Below are 20,285 nucleotides of genomic sequence, written 5' to 3' on the forward strand. Positions count from 1 at the left end.
TGAATTGGATGGGAGGACCTGGCCGATGGCAGATGGAAGCCTTGGAGTACGGACGGGCTCTCATACAGCTCAAAAACACGAAGGAGGAAAACACACGGGAAGCTTTCATTATTTCTGGTGGCATCTGACTTGGAAATAGTGACTTGTATTTCTTCTTTGCAGAAAGTTAAAAAAAAAAAACCAGACATGAACACTTTAAAAATAATTGTAAATTGTTGTAAACAATGCATGATTACAGGAGCTATCTTAGCAACACAAAGAAATAACAAACACAAATGTTGGAGATAGGTAAATACTCATATTCTTTCTATACATTGTCAAGCAGATTCGAAGGTCAAATCTGGAAATGCCATCATTATAGGTAATAAAATAGGATTGCCGTTCAATTCCATTTAGATGAGCTCCTTTGGTTCTTAGCATGTCAAGATAAAAATCTAAAATGAAGTCGAGCATAAGAAGCAGCAGAAATTGCTAACATTCCAAAATGAAAGGAAGAGAGGCTTTTCTACTGAAAACAAAACAAACAAACAAAAACAACTTAAAGAATTAAATGAAGGAGAGATTTAAATTTTTGCCACATTTATTTTACATCATGATTTCTTAATCCTTATCAAGTTGACACAATTTGGGAAAATAAATACTCCTTTCCCTTTTTTGCTGCATATGTTTTAGTAGGGGTAGGAGGAACAGAACATGAGAGAAGAGGCAAAAGGTTTAGGAAGTGGAAAAACACGGTTGAAGAGAGTGACAGAGTGAGTGTTTCTATGAACCCTTCTGTAAGCAGTATCAACCAACCAAACACAAAGCAGGCATCATGAGGACTTTTCTTCTCATGTGGACTTCTGAAAGTATGAAACGATTTGGGACCCCATTCAACATCCATTAATTATATGGCAACATGGTACACGTTTCCTATCAGGCATGATAGGAATTTTCCTTTTTTTCCTCACTTTTTTAAGATCCATAGATCACATTATTCATGAAGCACTTGTAGTATATTATTCAGTAAATATTAATGTGATCATATATACCAGTCTTGGTTAGCAGAAAGCACGGTTAGCTGCCATGTAAAGGTCCTCCTTTCAAGTACCATTTAATTCTACACTTGGAGTTTCCCATCAGAGGAAGTTCTGGAAGGGCATTCTTCTTTCAGTTGAGTTTACAACTCATCTGTGACATTAAATGCAGATAAAATAAACATCACGTCTTGGTTAAAGGTTTGTACATAATAGCCCCTTGCGAATGTAGCCAGGATCTTGTCCAGACACTAATTGTAAAAGAATTGTCTTGTTCAGCCTTTTCTTCCCCCATTTCCTCTAAAAGTCGTTATCCCAGGGCTCTGGTGCTCCACAAGTGACTGGGAGGCAGAGCCGCCTGTGTGCTGGAGACGCCTGGCCCAGAGAAGACCAGAATGTGTGCAGGAAGCCCTGCGTTATGTTCATCTCGTCAGTTCTGCCCAGTCCACAGGGGTGAAAAATGGATGAGATTTGATATCTTCAACACCGGCAACTCCAGCACCAAGACGCTCCAGAGGGTTGAACTGCAAGAGCTAAAAAAGAGGATTTAGTGACTAACAGGAATCCAATAAGCAAATCAAAGGAAAACAAAACATGTGTGAAAGGAAAGAATGTCTAAATAAAACTCAGTGACAAGTGGACTTAATAGCCAGCTGACTCTGTTTCCTCGAAAGGGACCTATGTCTAACATCACTCTAGCTGCGGGGTGACTAGAAAGTTTGGGAGACACAGTAAGTCTTTCAACCCCTAGTGAATTATATATGCACTGGGACTAAACTTTACCAGAGTCTCAATTAGCCAATTTTTATTCCAAAATTGTTTTCTTTGAAATAGCTGACCCAACGTGGAATAATTAGATCCATTGACTAAAAAGTGTTTTGACTTCCTCACTATTAAGAATCATATATAAAATAAGTTAATATTATATTATATGTAACAATTGTTGAGTGTGGGAAAACAGGAGCAGTCATATGAGATTATAGCAGACTCTGGGTGTGCTGGGAGAATGTGTCTTGAGACATACATACATTCTCAAATTTTTGAGGGATAATTTATATAGCATAAACTTCACCTATTGTAAACGTACAATTCAATGATTCTTAGTAAATGTAAAGAGTTGTGCAACCATTACCACTACCCAGTTTTGGAATACTTTGATCACCCTAAAGTTTCCTATGCTGTTTGCAGTTAATCCTCACCTCCATCCCAGTCCTAGGCAACCACTGATGTGCTTTCTGTCTCTATAAACTTGCCCTTTCTGGATATCTTATGTCAATGGAATCATAAAATACGTTGTATTTTGCAGCTGCTTTCTTTCACTTCATACAATGTTTTTAAGATTCATGCATGTTATAGCAGGTATCAACAATCCATTCCTGTTTATTTCTGAACAGCATTCCACTGTTTGGCTATAACACATTTTCTGAATCTATTCACCAGACAATAGACATGTGGACTTTTCTGATTGAAGCCAGAATGAATCAAGTTGTTATTAACATTTGCATATATATCTTTGTGTGGACATACAGATGTTTTCATTTCTCTTCTGGACATTCCTAGGAGCGGAACTGCTGAGTCATGTGATAAGCTTATGTTTAGCTTTTAAAGAAACTGCCAAACTTTTCTAAAGTAGCTGTGCCATTTTACATTCCCACCAGCAGTGTATGAGGGTTCCAGTTTCTCTACATCCTTACCAACACTTGATACTGTCTATCTTTTTTATTATAGCCATCCTAGTGGGTATTGGTGGTATCATATTATGGCTTTGATTTGTCTTCCCTAATGATTAATGATCTTTTCATGTCCTTATTAGCTTCCTCGGTGAATCTGCCATTTTTATAAGTTGCCTGTCTGTTGAGTTATATGCGTTCATTATACATTCTAAATACAAGTCCTTTATCAGTTACATGATTTGCAAATGTTTTCTCCCAGTCTGTGGCTTGTTTTTTCATGTTCTTACTAATGTCCTGAAGTGTAAAAGTTTTTAATTTTAATGAAGCCCACATTATCAATTTTTTTCTTTTTGGTGTCATATCTAATAACTGTTTGCCTAACCCAAGGTCATAAAGATTTTCTCCTATGTTTCCTTCTACAATTTTTATAGTTTTAGTTCCCATAGGTCTATGAGCTATTTTGAGTTAATTTTTACATATGGTACAAAGTAAGGGTCTTAGTTCATTTGGTTTGATAGCATGTGAATATTGATTTTCCCAGCACCATTTGTTGAAAAGACTTTTTAACCACCCAATTATCTTGGCATCTTTATTAAAAATCAATTGACCGTAAGTGTATGGGTTTATTTCTGGACTATCAATTTCAATCCATTGAGCTATATGCCTATCTTTGTTCTAATAACACAGTAATTAAGTAATTATTGTGGCTTTATACTGAGTATGGAAATCAGGTAGTGTAAGTTCTCCAATTTTGTTCTCTTTCAAAACTGTTTTGAACATTCTAGGTCCCTTGCCTTTTCATATACATTTTGGAGTCAGCCAAAGATTTCCCAATCTTGCTCATCTTTTCAAAGAACCAACTTTTAGTTACCTTGCTTTTCCTCTTTTCTATTTCATTGATTTCTCTTCCTTTCTTCTGCTTGCTTTAAATTTATTTTGCTTTACTTTTTATAGTTTCATTCTCTAGTTTCTCAAGGTGCAAAGTGAGATTTTTATTTGCGACCTTTCTTCTTTTCTGAGATAGGTGTTTAAAGCCATAAATTTTCCTTAAGAACTGATTTAGCTGCATCTTATAAATTGTGATATAATGTGTATTTGTTTTCATTTCATTAAAAACATTTTCTAGCTTCTCTTGGGATTTCTTCTTTGATGCATAGGTTATTTAGAAGTAGTTGTTACATTTCCAAATATTTGTGGACTCACCAGATCTCTTTCTATTGATGACTTCTAATTAAATTATGTTGTATGATTTCAATTCCTTTTAAATATTGAAACTTGTTTTATAACATATCACATGGTCTATATTGGAGAATGTTCCATGCACATACCATAAGAATGTAATCAGCAATCATTGTGTGGAGTGTTCTATATATGTCCGTTAGAGATGTGTGATGTTGTTTGAGTCTTCTTGATATTCTTGCTGATTACATATCGATTATCAAAAATGCGGTACTGAAGCCTCCATGTATTATTATTTGATTGCCTGTTTTTCCCTTCAATTCAGTCAGATTTTGCTTCTTATGTTATGAGGCTGTTATTAGAGCATGTATCTATACTTGTTATATCTTTCTATGTATTGACCGTTTTATCATTATGAAACATCTGTCTTAGTCTCTAGTAAGTCTCTTGTTTTGATATCTATTTGTCTGGTATTTAATATAGCCACTCCTGCTCTCTTACTGTTTGCATGGTTTGTCTTTCCTTTCAGTCTGAAGAACTTCCTGTTATTATCACTTTGAAGGCAGGTCTGTTAGCAATCGATTTTCTGTCTTTAGTTTTGTTTTTGAAGGATGAATTTGCTGGATATAGAAATTCTGGTTGACAGTTATTTCCTTTCAGCACTTTGAACATGTTGTTTCACTGTCTTCCATTTTTTTTCTTTATTGAGGTATAATTGATATACTACATTATATTAGTTTCAAGTGTACAACATAATGATTTGATGTTTATATATACTGTGAAATGACCACCACAATAAGTCTAGTTAACACTGTCTTCCATTGTTTTCGATGAGAAGACTGACATTAATGTTAATGTTCCCTTGTATATGAATTGTTTTTCTTTTGCTGCTTGTAAAATTTTTCTCTTTGTCTTTCAGTGAGTTGACTACAATATAGCTACGCATGGATCTCTTTGTATATTCCTACTTAGGGTCCATTGAGTTTCTTAGATGCATATCAATTTTTTTTTTTCATCAAATTTAGGATATTTTCTGCCCTTATTTCTTCAAAAGTTGTTACTTTCCTCTCCTTCTGGGACTCCCACTGTATGTACACTGATATATTTGATATTGTCTTATGGGTCACAATAGTCCTGTTCATTTCTCTTCAATTTTTTTAGTCTGTTTTTCAGACTGGATAATTTCTATTGTTCTATCTTCAAGTTCATTGATGCTTCCTTCACCTATCTCAAATTTGCTGTTGAGATAGTCTAATGAATTTGTTTCCCCTAGTGAAGTCTTCATTTCAATTACTGTATTTTTCAACTTGAGAATTTCTATTTGGTTCTTTTTTTTAAATATAATTTCTATCTCCTTATGGAGAATCTCTATTTGTAGATTCATTGTTGTCATACTTTCCTTTAATTCTTTAAACATGGTTTATTTTCGGTCTCTGAACATATTTATAATAACCACTTTGAAGTCTTTGTTAAATTCAAAATGTGGGGACACTTAGAGACAATTTCTATAGACTGCTTTTTTCCCCTGTATATGGGTCATACTTTTTTGTTTCTGTGTATATCTTCTATTTTGCAGAAAAAGGGACATTTTAGAGAATATGTTTTAGCAACTCTGAAGTCTGATTTTCTTTCCACAAAGACTTTATCATTGCTGTTAGATGGTTTGTCCTTTGCTTAGTATCTTGTTTAAGCTAAATCTGTAAATTTGCTTCCCCCATCCCATTGTAACAAGCAGTTATTAATATCTGCCCATTTTATTTCTTGTTTTTGTTTTTAAGCTTGGCTTTCAAGCCTACTGGTCAACCAGTGACTGAAAAGAGGCTGCATTCAAATACAACAAAGGAGGTAAGGATATACAATGGGGTAAAGACAATCTCTTCAATAAGTGGTGTTGGCAAAACTGGACAGATACATACAAAAAAAATGAAACTGGACCACTTTCTTACACCAAAGGTAAACTCAAAATGGATTACAGACTTAAATGTAAGACCTGAAACCATAAAATTCCTAGAAGAAAACATAGGCAGTAAACTCTTTGACAGTGCTGTTAGCGATGTCTTTTGGGATATGTTTCCTCAGATAAGAGCAACAAAAGAAAACATAAACAAATGGAACACTATATCAAACTAAAAAGTTTTTGCACATAGGAGGAAGCCATCAACAAAACAAAAAGACAACCTACTGAATGGGAGAAGATAGTCACAAATGATACATTAGATAAGGGGTTCATATCCAAAATATATAAGGAATTCATGTAACTTAACACCAAAAAAACAAACAATCCAATTTAATAATGGGCAGAGCAACTAAATAGACATTTCTCCCAAGAGGACATATAGATGGCCAACAGATATACGAAAAGATGCTCAACATCACTAATCATCAGGGAACTGCAAATCAAAACCATAATGAAATGTCACCTCATACCTGTCAGAGCAGCTATCATCAATAAATCAACAAACAACAAGTGCTGGCAAGGATGTGGAGAAAAAGGAACCCCATATACTGTTGGTGGGATTATAAATTAACGCAACCACTATGGAAAACAGTAATATGGAGATTCCTCAAAAAAATTAAAAATAGAGCTTCCATACAAGACAGCAATTCCACTTTTGGGTACTTATCCACAGAAAACAAAAACACAAATTTCAAATGATATTTGCACCCCTATATTCCTTGCATTACTTACAAGAGCCAAGATATGAAAGGTGTACATTGATAGATGAATGGATTTTTTAAAAATGTGGCATATACACATACACACTGGAATATTACTCAGCAATAAAAAGAATGAAATCTTGCCATTTACAACAATATGGACGGACCTAGAGGGTGTTATACTAAGTGAAATAAGTTAGACAAAGAAATAGAAATACCATTATGATTTCACTTATATGTGGAATCTGAAAAATCAAAAGAAAGGAATAAACAACATAGAAACAGACCCACAGATATAGAGAACAAGCTGATGGTTGCCCAAGGGGAAGAAGGTGGGGGCGAGGGGGAGTTGAGGGGGGAAAAAACCCAAATCCCTCAGCCACTAAAGCTTCCATCCTTTGCTACTTGGTTGGAGAACACAATCAAAATTTAGGCCTCTCAACTATGCACTGGTTTTCACTTTCCACTGGGACCTCTCCCTGCTCCTACGCACCTGCACACAGCCTTGAGGTTGGTCCTCATGGCCTGCCCCAATATGGCAGAGCCCTCATACCTGACCAAGCAGGGAAGAGAGAATGGAATCAGCCCCAGGCAAGAATACCGCAGAGTCACACTGTTCTTTCCTAAAGTTCCACTATTTTTCAAGCATAAACACTTTTCAGATTGTTGTACCCCTCTGATCAATTTCCAGAACACTGAGATGGTTGTTTCTGCCAATTCTAACTTTATAATTTCCTTTTTTGAGGAGAGAATTTGCCAACTTCCTCATATGACTATACCATTCAAATCTGAGAATATTCCCATAGCAAATATTTTTTTCTACAGAATTTAGCCAACTGCAACTGAAATATTTAAATGATTTCTTTACATTAATGGTTCTATACATATAGGAAATTCCACTATTCAAATTAAACCACAACTTCTATTTCTGCTCTATTTTCCTTTATTTCTACTTTTTCTTTCATTCATGATTCATTCATTCAATTACTTGTATGAAAAATATCAATTGCTTTCCTATTATGTGCCCATCTATTACTTGTTGAGGCTTTCTCACCTGTATCATCAGCAGTTGCCTCACTCTTATGTTAGCAGCCCTACAATTCAACTATATGCTTCGTCAAACTACAAGTTACTATATGTTCATGGACTTTCAACATTGTCCTATCAATAATAATAATACGAAACATTTATGTGACACTTACTGTGTGTTATTCTAAGTGCTTAACATAGGTTAATTCATTTAACTCACAACAACTCTATGAACAGCTACAATTATTATTTCTATTTTATAGATGAGAAAACAGAGACTCGGCGAAATTAAACAACTTGTTTAAGATCATACAAGTGGGAAGTAGGAAGACACAATTTGAATTCAGGCACTAAGGCTCAATGAATCTTAAACCATCATGGTTTAAGAATCCATGCTCTTAAACCACCATTTACACTACTTCATGAGGATGTGACCTGCAAATGCCAAGAATCCATTGCTTCACTTTGATATCGCCAAGTCCACAAGAGGAGTGAAGCACAGACTTCAAAAGACGGCAGGCGTTCAGTCTTTTCACTTGAAATTATTGTATCTAGCATTCAAAATGGTTACTGTTTATTAAAGCTAATTGCTCAAAGAAGTTTCTATAAGAAGTTGCTAAAATGTGCTAGGAGAAAAGCTATTATAAAAAAAAAAATCTTAAGACTATCCTAAATTATCAAATCCATTTTCTTTTTTTTTTTTTTTATTAAATTTATTGGGGTGACAATTGTTAGTAAAATTACATAGATTTCAGGTGTACAATTCTGTATTACATCATCTATAAATCCCATTGTGTGTTCATCACCCAGAGTCAGTTCTCCAAATCCATTTTCAAAATCAGACAATTCAGACTGAAATGTGGCAGGCATCAGACTTTTAATATAAATCTAAAATATCAAATATTGGTAAGAATTAACTGTAACTATAGCATATTTGTTTAATATTCCAGGAAACATGTAAACTCTTTCTTCTTTGTTACAACTGGCTTTTCTACCCCAGTTGAAAAAGATATATACTATAGCTCTTTCTAAAACATGACCTCATTATGAAATTCCAATATGTGTTCATATTTTATTTTTTACTTAGTTCATGGGACTCCTCTATAAATTTGCAAGGATAAATCTACAGGCAAAAGTATAACTGTTTTACTCAGGACGACCTTGCATAATCTGTCATTTTAAATACCATACCAGGCCTCAAGAGAGATCATGCAAAAATTCTACTGCTTAAGAGAATGTGTCAACCAGTGGCAAATCCAAGATAGTCACTGCCAACTTCCTTTCTCCTGAAGAAGCTAAGCAATAAAGACACAGAAATTTGTTCTTAAGGTTTTTTTCTTATATATCCTTCAACTGACAAAGCAACTGTGTCATAATTAACTAAATGTACACTGTGAAGTACAAACATTCATGCTCTGAGGATTTGTAAAATGCATCTTTTTTAAAAATTACACTTAAAATGTAACTACATTTACTTTAGCACCATTCATTTGCCTGAGATGACTGAACCATGGGTCCAGGGGATTATGAAAGCTAAGAAGCAAGCAAGGAGCTGACAGAGCAAAGAGGGGGGAAATCTCCCCAAAGCAGAATAATTATGTCCATATAAATCATTTTGTGATTTTTTTTAAATGACCTCTACGACCTGTGAGGTAGTGGAAGAGGAAAAGTCAAAATGACAAATTGCTAATCATGCCAAGAGACCCCTTTTCCCTTTCCTGATGATGTTTCCTCAACATGAGTGGTAGTTTCCTTAGGCAGGCCAATGACAGAGTGCTGATTTACTATATAAGCTACACGTATCTGTATTTGGGATTTAACATACCTTAAGTCTAGACTCCTTCACAACATAATTTCTGTTAAAGAGAGCAACAGTAGACTTTTATAAATCAATGCAGGGAATTCTATTCCCAATATTATATGATGATGACAACTTCTTTAAGGAAGAGAAACAAAACATGGCCTTCCTTAAATTGCTAGCCTTCCTTAAATTATTTACCACATTACTTTGAATTTACCTCTTTGTAACACAATAAGTAAGATGAAATCAAATGAGTAGGCTGTCCTTTTTCCCATCAGAATAAAATGTTTTATATGTCTTTGTATTATCTCTTAGTCCTTCTGCAAAGCACTCAGGGTATTCTCATCTCAGTATTTCCAACCTATGTTTCTTTATATTTTACATACTCTGGAAAAATTAATCTTCATGAAGCACAATTCTGATCCTTTCACTCTTCTGCACAAAAATTCCAAGTCTCAATTTTTTATTCAATTGAATATTGTCACTCTACCCTGCTGTTCATGATCAGAGAAGCCCATGAGAGAATCCCGACTTATCTTTCCACACTCATCTACTACTATCACTCATCACTGTATCCATCCCTCCACTCTAGATAAACCAAACTTTGATTTCCCAAATTGAGTCTTTCGGACTCATTCTTTTGTTGAAGTTGTTCATTCCACCTAGCTATTCCCCCCACATCCAATCCTGTCATGCCAAAAATCTGTCTAAGGAAACACAAAAATAACACCCACTACACAAAAACCTTCCTCATACTACCACCTCTGCATCAACAATCACCCCTCCTTATCTTCACTTGCCAAAGTATTTTTTAAACCTCTTTGACAGCCTTTACTTATCACATCCATCTGCGATATAGTTATTTGTAAGTCTTACCCTTACAGCTTACAACACTATGCCTTCCATATAATTGTTGAATGGAATCAAAATCACTCTTCGAGAGAATACTAGGTAACTCTCTTAATATGTTCCCCCCTTTTAAATTTGTTTTCCATGATTAAAAAAATAATCCATGTTTCATTAAACAAAAATTTTAGTTCTTGATCTTTTTCAAATAACCTTTCTCTTTGTATTTTTCACAAAAGTGCAAGGATCCCAGGCCTGACCGTTACTGATGTGCTGTGAGCCCGTCATGCCACAATGGTAACAACCCTCAGTGTATACTCACAAACCCACTATTCAAAACTAGAGAGGCATTCGAAATGTGGGGCATCAATTTAAGAAGCTCACCAGAGTCCAAGCCTATCTTTGTGATGCTGAACTTTAATAATCAATCAATAATAATCAATCTCTTTCTTCAAAGCCACCAGAAATTCATTGACACCAATGCCCATCAAGGACGAAGCTAGGAGTGATCTAACTGGGCATGATTTTCTAACACACTTCTCTCCTAAGCAACTTGAGTGGCCCATTCCTAAGTTGATAGATTTTTTTTAAAAAAAAAGACTGAAGACAGCCATACATATGTGGTTACAAAATGTAACGAAAACAGAGCAGCACCAAACAAGCTCAAAGCAATACTTAAATCTCACATGCCTACTACACAAATATATGGAATTGGCTAAATATTAGCCTGGATTTTCAAAAAACAAAAGAAATTTTAGTACCAAGAAGCTTTAACTATTCTCTCTGATCTCAACAATACTTACATAATATAGTAGAAACCAAAAAGATACACAGTATTAGGTCTGAATTCGTAATTAGTAGTGAGTCTTCTTTGCCCAAAACTAATTTCTTTAAGGTGTCGGAGCTGTGGGCTCAGTTAATTTGCATGGTTGATAGACGTGGCCAATAGGTCAATTAAATTACCTGTTGAATGAGTGAGCGAGCCTCTTCAGAGACACATTCTGGCATGTTCAAAGTAGTGTGAGTATTTATTCCTGCTGGATGGCATTCAACCAGAGTCTGAAACAATCAATCAGGTAAACTTCTTACCCCCAGTAACATCACATTCAGTTCTATCACAGGATTTATAGACAGCTAGTACAGAGAGCTCAAGGACCTTCCTAATCAGAGGTGCAGTAATCCACAGTGCCACCTAAGCAGGGGCTCTGAGCCTGCACAACTTCTAACTGGAATGAAGGCAATCCGCGAAAGCACATCCGAATTTATGCTACTAGCCGTTTTCTCTTAGTTATATTATAAACAGAATGGTTCTTAATAGGAAAGCTAACAATAAACATAACAAAAAAGAGACTTGATAGCCCCAAAATTTTTTAATGTATTAAAAACCTTCAAAGTTTAGAATTTCTTAATAATAATACTTTATGTATGCATAGCACTTTATGGTTTAATTGCATGTAGAGGTGATTTCTAACTCCACACCAATCTTGGGAGTTCGGTATCATCTACATGTTTAAGGTGGGTGACTACTTACAAAAACATGAGTGTTCATTTCCTCTATTTTCTTCCCAGGAGACAATCTGCATGATACTCTATTAAAGTCTATTAACCTCAAACATCTTACTTAAAAGTTATTGATCAAAGAGCATAAATTCTGTCCTTTAGAACAGACTGGAAAAATTTACAGTATTGAGAAAAAAGATGTTACCTTTAATATCCACATTAATTTTCTAAAATGAGAATTCCCTTCTGATTTCAGACAAGATGTTTAAAACATCCAGAGAATTCTAACATATCCTGACATGAAACTTATAGATTTAACTCTGTTAAAAGGGAATCATAGAAAAGAGAAAAAAATGTTTAGTCTTATATCTGATTGTGTGCTAACACTGTGACGTAATAAAATTTAAACCACCAATTTACTCAGTGTAATACAATTCTATTTTTTTTAAAATCTGGAATCTTGATAAACTTACCCTTTTTTTTTTGTATACCAAAGGTTTTCTTATCTAGTCCCTGATCTAAAAACTAAAGGCAAAGGCTAAATGTTCTCAACTTGAAATCAAGGTAGCATCTGGGTACACTTATTCAATGTCCAGGTCACCGCTTACCTTGCCAGTGAGAAGTTCAAAGAGGACAGCACCCAAACTCCACCAATCACAGGCTTCAGTTTCTTCAGTGATTGCTCCAACCTCTAAACACAGCAAAAAAGGTTGATATTAAAATTCCAAAGGTCAATTAAACTTTCAAAATTAACATGTATTAGCAAGGTGACCTTTTTAATGCTGAGAGAGCATATACTAAATACTACTGGGCTTTCAAAATTCCTGAAAGTTACTTATCCCTTTGGTCACCTACTGTGGTTGCATTTTTTCTTTTTGACGCAGTCATATATTAAACTGAGACATGTGTTCTTTAGTTGATAGAGGGACACCTTCAAGATGCTATACTTAAAAGTTACATGAATCTACAAGTTCAGCATTTTGCTTAATTTTTCAAATTTGAGAAGGTATAGCCAACTCTACCGCAGAGGTCATGTTTTGTTTTAGAAATAAAGACTAGGTTCAGAAGGAACTGCAAAAATCATTTAAACCCGTATTAATTATCCTTTTACAGATTAGAAACCAGAGGTGAAATGCCTTGTCCAATGTCATATAAAACCTAGTTTATAAAACCGCAGAACTAAAATCTAGTTCCCAGTATCATCCTCTCCTATATAATCATTGTTTTCAACTAAAGGAGGAGCATGTAAAATGCAAATTTACCCGTTTTATTATTCAGAAGTACAGATAGATATGCTGTTTTAAGCCACAGCTGAAACTACTGGCTAAGATAAGAGCTTTTAGAATATCAACAAATTACAATTGTATCTGTTATCCCTATCTCTCACCAGCACAAGCTCCGAAATGTAATACGAGTTTTCAGGTGTCCTGTTTCAGGTTTCTCCACAAATCAGCAAAAACTTCCCATTTCACCATTTCTGAGGCTTTTAGCCCTTCAGTCATGTTTGATGGATTCTTGCCCCTTCCTAACCACATTCAGTAGTCACTAAGTCTTATCAATACCTGCCCTTTCACTTCCATTTGACTGACCAAATATACTCATTAGTTGTGGCAGGCAGCCCACAATTCCTAACAGTAATATTCCAACATTTTTAACTAGTTAGGTTGGAACTTGGATGGAAGTAGTAACGGGATGTGGTGCTCTGGTGCCCTGCCTTTTAACCAATACTTAGTAAATATATGTGCAGAAGAACCACAGAACTCATAAAATTGCTTAAGTCTGGAACCAAAGGTCATGGGGACCAGAGAAGAAAAAAAGAGCCATTCCTATGCAAAATACTGAATTACTCCATGTCAGCAACCTTCTCCCATGTCCCTGCACCTACCCTCTTCTGGGTTTCGTAAGATGCATGTAGCACACGGCCCTTCACTAGCCCCTCCCCGGCTTTCTTCTCTCGACTGAACTTCATGCCAAATCACAACCTCCATTCTCTAACTAGCCGCTCTCAACTAGGTGGCAAAAAGAACACACAGATATTTAACTAACTCTAACTTCTGCGTGAGTGACCAAAAGTTTCCGCATCCTCCTAGAGTTGTTTCCATTTATAAAACAGCAGCTTGTTTGAAAAACCAAGAACTACCTAACCAGAGATTTAATCATATACATTGTGGCCCATTCATATGATGGAACAGTACTACAGAAGCATTTAAAATGATACATTCATGCAAGGTTTAAGTATGTAAGTCAATGTCTGGATGTATGATATTAAAACAAAAAGAAGCTATAAAACGATAGAACTCTAATTTTAAAAGTATGCGTTTTGAAAAAAAAGACCGGTGTAATGTTTTAGCGATTTGCCTCTGCGGTGGTGAGATTTTTATTTTCATTCTTACACTTATTAACCTCCATGAATATCTTGTGTTCCCACACAACTTTAATGTTATTATACGTCAGGGAGAGCAATGGACTAGGAATCAGGAGTCTAGGGCTAAGAGTCTTGAGGAATACACTTGATCTCATCTGTAATATGAGGGTTAGATCTGAGGGCCTCTAGGTTAAATTTAGCTCTACATTCTTTGACCCTCAGAGATTTCCTAAAATAGTGATTCTCTCGAAGGACAATTCCTTGGGGGCTCATTCAAAGTGCTTATACTACCCTTCCCTGATGCAAATACACTGTGCCCACGCCCACTCCCAACCTCCCCTTGGAGAGCCACTGACACCTTCAGAAGCGTGTTCTGAAAACTTGAGAAAGGGTGTACGTTCTTAGAAACTTCAGAAAGTGAAAGCAATTTACCATGGTCCTGTCGTCAAGTAGAAATTTTTGCACATTTCCTTCCAGCCTACAGCAGGCCATACATCATTTTCCTCTTCAAAATTCTGCAATGGCTTCTCATTGACCATGAAATGACATTCTAATGTCTTGCTTAATCAGGCATGTATATACTCAGGCATCCACGAGGTCTCAACCTATGAGCTCCTTCAACCGACACACATGAGCAGCACAGACCAGGCACTATTCCTCCCGGGAGCTCCACGCACTGGCCATACAGCTACATGATGTGAGGCCAAAATCCATTTTCCCACTCGCACAGTTAACGGTTTTGTCTTCTAACGTGTTTTTGCTCAAGAATTTAAGGTATTCTATTTTCATTAATTATACAGCAAGTAGTATATATTTCTTAGTTTTATGTTTATAATAAAGGGGATATCTGTTCACAAGACCCAAAATTACTGATCAACCATCCGTTCTGAATATGCTACCAACATGTCTCGCCACTTTCTGTGTACGATTTGTTGCTTTGCTCATACAGATACACACTAATAACGATAGTTGCAACAATTAAAAAGCAGCTAACATTTATTGACTGCTTGCTGTATGTAAGGAACTGTGTCTAACACTTTACATAACTTATTTAAAATTTCCAAGCAACCTTATGGAGAACTTATTTAGGGAAAGTGACTCTGGAGGAGAAAATATTATATTTGTGTGTCCTGGGAAATGAGGAACACATGACCCAGTCAGCTTAAGAAAAGTTGTGAAAAGTAAAGAGATGGTTTTATAGGTTCTAAGAACATACCCTGAGGAGTTCTGTACTAGAGACATACCCCGTCTCTGCTCAGAAAGGTTTCCTGTTAGAACTGAGCAGAGGATCACTGAGATAAGTCTACAGAATGGCAGCAATCAATGGCTAACAGAATTTATGAAGGTGCCTTTTAAATTCAGTAAAAGGTCCAAAGTGCCATTGCCAGTGTGGTCTAGATCATCCGAAGTGGTATGCGCCTGTTCCCCGTATCACTGTTGGGGATGTGCACTGGGGGTGAAATGTGGCACTCTGTGTGTTTGCAGGGTGTGGGGGTCCTTGAAACCACCAGATATGCACAGTACATCTTCCTGTGCATAAAGATTTTTATATGTGTGGGAGGGAGTGGAATATTGTTTTACTATTAAAAGAAACACAAATCTATTATGGAACAGAATGTAAAATTTACATGGATTTGTAAATAAAAATACTTCAAAGCAACTTCAGGATCATATTTTACTAGTTCCCTGGGGTACCCATTTCACATTATCTTCACAGTCAGAAGTACAGTGGTACCTCGGTTTTCCAACGTAATCCGTTCCGGAAGACCGTTGGAGTTCTGAAACGTTCAAAAACAGCTGACAGCTAAGCCTCAGGATCCTGCACTCAGCGGAAGCCACATGACATGTTTGACTTCCGAGGCGTGTTCGAAAACCGAAGCAGTTACTTCTGGGTTTACGGCATTTGTAAACTGAAATGTTCATCAACAGAGACATTCAAAAACCGAGGTACTACTGTACTTGGGTAGAAAAGTTTGAGAGGCACTTCATGAAACAGACAAGGTGTATTCCTTTATTGGTTTCTGTGAATTTGCTCAGCTAAGGAATCTAAGAACTATGTATGTTCATTGGTTTTATGCTTTGAAATCCCTCATAATTTTCTTTCAGCGTCCTTAACAGGTAGATAATGACCAATATGCTGCTTCAAATGTGGACTGTCACAATGTTTGGTGAGCCCCAATCTGAATTATATTAATATACTATAATATAATATTAATATATTAATATAACATTATTAAATATGCCCCAATTCTAATTCTTAGATTAAAATTGTAAAGATATACCCTGAAATTGCATTGCCAAAAAGAAGCCTAAAGTTGTGAGGCCATCAAAACTGCTCTAAAACTACTTTATTTGCAAAATCTATAGACAAAAATTAAGTATAAACCAAGAGTACCGATTTAGAATAAAGCTTCATAATGGCTACTACAAACACCAGGTGAATAGTCAGGTATATGTGTCTAACTTCACAAATAGAGAATATAAAGAAATACCAAATAAATTTGTGAGGCTACCTTGAAAGTACAACATGGTGAAGCTGAGAAATCCCTTTAAGCTCCCTTAAATTTTTTAAATCTCTGGGGGAAAAAAGCAGAAACACATTTTAAGTGATAAATTCTACCACTCTTTTCTCCATTTTTAAAAATATCTTTCCTATAAAACCTAATGTGATAAGTTTCTGTGCATGTCCCTCCCCCACTACTATATTCTATATTTGCAGTTTCTAGGATGGTAAAATAGTGTCCTTATTCTCCACAAATGCAGCAGTACCATAGGCATTAAGCAAAGTGATCGGGGGGGAAATAACAAAACGAATTCTCAGATTAATTCAGAAAGCGCTGGTAAAATTTAAAAATCCTGGATTTTTGTCTCTGAGTCAAAGAAATGTTTTGACAGGGATCTAGTTATGCTACTGTGTGAGCCTGGCTGGGGATGTCCCTGAGAATGAGGAGAGCCAGACCTCTAACATTCTTTTTACCTATAATTTTATGATCCTGAAAGTGTTTTCAAAAGCACTCATGAGCCTTTCTCATAACTTCTTCTCCCTCCATTAATTTAAAATGCCCAAAGAGTGGGATTATACTAAAATGAGCTCGCATTCCTCAATCTTCCTGTTTCTCCTTTCTAGAAACAGCCATTCTTCCCTTTTCCTAAAAGACCTGGTGGCAAGCGAAATGAATCGGTGTCACTAAATCTAACCGTTGTCATCTTGTAATGGAGACACAGAACCAGCTCCAGATTAGATTTCAAACCATCCAAAATTTTTTAACGGTATCAAATACGTGAGAACAGTTGAGTATAATTTTAGAACTCTCACTTCAGTACTATCAATCTTCATAGTCCAACAATATAGAATCTTACTGATACATACTAACGATTCAAACAATCATATTCCACAAGTGAATAAACAAGTTTCCGTAAAACAATGAAGATATCACAAAATAAATGTGCTTTGCCTACCATGGTTTTTCTCAGGTTTAACACCTCCTAGAACACTTTCAGAAAAAGAATGCTGCCTTGGTAACCCATATCGTCAAAGGGCTTGCTAAAACTTAGAATAAGAGAGTTTTATCGTCCTTATGATAATCAGTAGGTTTACTAAGTCTCCCTCTTACAGTCCTCTTATATAACAATGTTAACCTGACCCCAAAACTATAATAAGCCTCGCTCCTAAAAAATAAAGGAGAACAAACGCAGAAAGCTTGGACTCAGGAAACCATAAAACGTCTACATCTGTATGAGAAGTGAAGGGAAGGCGGGAAAGCATCCACTGAGACCTGAGGAAGTCTGAAAGACACTGGAGAAACCATGTGATCCGAGCGTTACTGAAATCATGACAGGTACCTAGCTACAGGCCTGCCTTTTAGGACTGTACAAGTTAAACCACATGGATTTGTCAGAGACATGACTCAAAAATAACCAAAGATAATGATAAAACTATGCTGGAAATTGTACAGAAAATGGAAAAGGTTAGACCACGTGTCTCCAACTCAAGCTTTAAGTGAAGATCAACCTTTCTGCACAGCTTTGTAAAGATGTCTCATCTTGCATCTCAAGCAACTGTGGTGCTCTCGACATCCCAAATTCAGAATTGACTCTTCTTTAAGAGACATCACTTTTACAATGCATGATAAGTAAGGGAATCGGACATTCCACATTTATTTCCCTCCTTATTTTTCCCCCCAGCATTTACTCCTTGATGGAGTCGTTGAGATTCACCTTCAAACTGGTGACATCACTTGATTCTGTTCCCTGATTTTTCCAGTAAGGGAGACACACAGGTCATCTCATCCTTCCACTTACCTCTATTACAACTAACCCTAGGTGCCCGTACCCATTCCAACAATCTCCAGAGACAATTCCATAACCTCCATCTTGGCAGTATGTTCTGTTGTTGCTATCTTCCTTCCAAGATATGGTAGGAAACAGAGTAAGCAGAATTTTCTTAGACAAGAATTTCACATATAGAGAAATTCTATTTTAATTTAGGACAAGCATTAAAAAAAACTGTGGAACTATGAGAGGTCATATATTAAACCTGAAACTAATTTAAAAAAAATTTTTTTAAAGAGGTCATATAAAACTCAAGGAAAAGGCAGCAATTGTTTAAAGTAAGTGCTTATGTAATAATCAAGTTAAACCACCATTTAGATTCTGGAAGAATCTGTCACACAAATGACATAGCACTTTAACCAAATATCAGAATGACAGACAATTTTAAAGGCACAGACCTATATAATACACTTAAAATGATAATCAGTAATAAGTACATTTTGGGGAAGGAGAGTAAATATATTTTTCTAATGCCACAGGAATTTTTCCAAAATAATTTTTAAAAATTAACTTTAAACACCTGACCTTAAGAATTCCAACTCTTTCTTTTGGAAAAGAAACATAAGTAACAAAAATACATTAGCTTTAGGAATAAAAGCGAGATCTTTGATGAGTAAGACAGTATGAAAATTAAGCCATACTCTTATAAACATTAAAATTAAATACCATGTACACTTTTATAGTGTCAGGAAAAGAGCTGGAGGATCCACATTTTCCCGAAAGTCTGTAAGTGTTCAGTAAGATTTAAATGTTATTATAAATCATCAAAAATTTGTAACTTTCTTCCCAGAGAGCCAGACTTCATTAATGGCCTTATGTAGGAGTAGAGAAAGGTTAAAAAAGAAAAAAATGTGATCTATTATTAATGACATACTTGGACCAAGGAAAAGAACATCTTTCTTCTGCAATGAGCATTCCACGTCAGCTAGAACATGGAAACACTAGCACTATGTGCCTACAGTCTTTGCCGGCAGCATCTGTTGCTAATTGAAAGGGACTAGAATTACAAAATTCTAGTCAATTTCTCTCACCAGCTCTTGCTGTGTATAAAGATTTTCTATGCAGGGGCTGAGCATTAGTTTTCCACTACAGCTGATGACTGAAGAGCAAAGAAAAAGAAACACAGAAGAAAGAAATTTTTTTTTTTATCCAACAATATCTGGAACTAAACAGAGTATATAGCATATCTTTTGCTAGCTTGGCAAATTACCAGTCTGTAAATACAAGTATTCACTAACTTTAAAGGTCTATTAATGTCCTAATTAATCAATGGTATATATCTTCTGTTTGGGTGATCTCTTTTTTATATAAATCTTCAGAAGTAACTGTCAGTGTTATACCAATTATGTCCTTTATTTCTAGCTCCTAGACACAGTGCCTGGGACACAGGAGGCAGTTAATAAATGCTAGTTGAATAAATATATCGCTCTTGTGTCTGGGAGCACTGTTCTTTCGAGGCATTCATTCAAAGCTCCTCCAAAGGCCTTATCACATTCATTGAAGTCCCACTGCACACAGCGAGCGACATTAAGTCCTTTTGCACTTTTACATGGGGCAGCTAGAAAGTTTCAAGCGTTATCTAAGACATACTCTGGCTGCTGGATGAAACACAGAGAAAAGCAGGGTGAGAATGGAGGTCGGCCAGCTGATGACTGAGTCGTCCAGACAAGAGATGACTGACGTGGATGCTGGAGGGGTACCTCCAGTGCTCCCCTCTGCAGACCGCGACGACCACTACAGTTTGTTCTGGGGAAAAAAGCCCTGGGAGCAGGAAAAAGACAGGATTGGGAGGTAACTCAAGGTTTCCCCTGTCCCTTTGCAATGTAAGGAACCCAGGAACACAACTATATGAAACTTGCTACGAATATGGTAGCAGGACATACTAC

The 20,285-nt window shown here is 36.1% G+C and overlaps 1 protein-coding gene across 2 annotated transcripts in view; it reads right to left on the reverse strand.

Annotated features, from left to right (window-relative positions):
* Window positions 1–562: 562 nt before the first annotated feature.
* RPS6KC1 (ribosomal protein S6 kinase C1) overlaps window positions 563–20,285 on the reverse strand; it is a 140,360-nt gene continuing 120,637 nt past the window's right edge. For both annotated transcript variants that reach the window (XM_074322170.2, XM_074322171.2), the window contains 3 exons: window positions 12,311–12,393; window positions 11,166–11,261; window positions 563–1,549 (listed from right to left, as the gene is read on the reverse strand). In XM_074322170.2, the coding sequence (XP_074178271.2) occupies window positions 1,439–1,549; window positions 11,166–11,261; window positions 12,311–12,393 (290 nt within the window). In that variant the 3' untranslated portion in view covers window positions 563–1,438. The remainder of the gene's footprint in view (window positions 1,550–11,165; window positions 11,262–12,310; window positions 12,394–20,285) is intronic.

Source organism: Rhinolophus sinicus, chromosome 11, assembly GCF_057876585.1.
Source record: "Rhinolophus sinicus isolate RSI-liver-muscle chromosome 11, RSI-T2T, whole genome shotgun sequence".
NCBI lineage: Eukaryota > Metazoa > Chordata > Mammalia > Chiroptera > Rhinolophidae > Rhinolophus > Rhinolophus sinicus.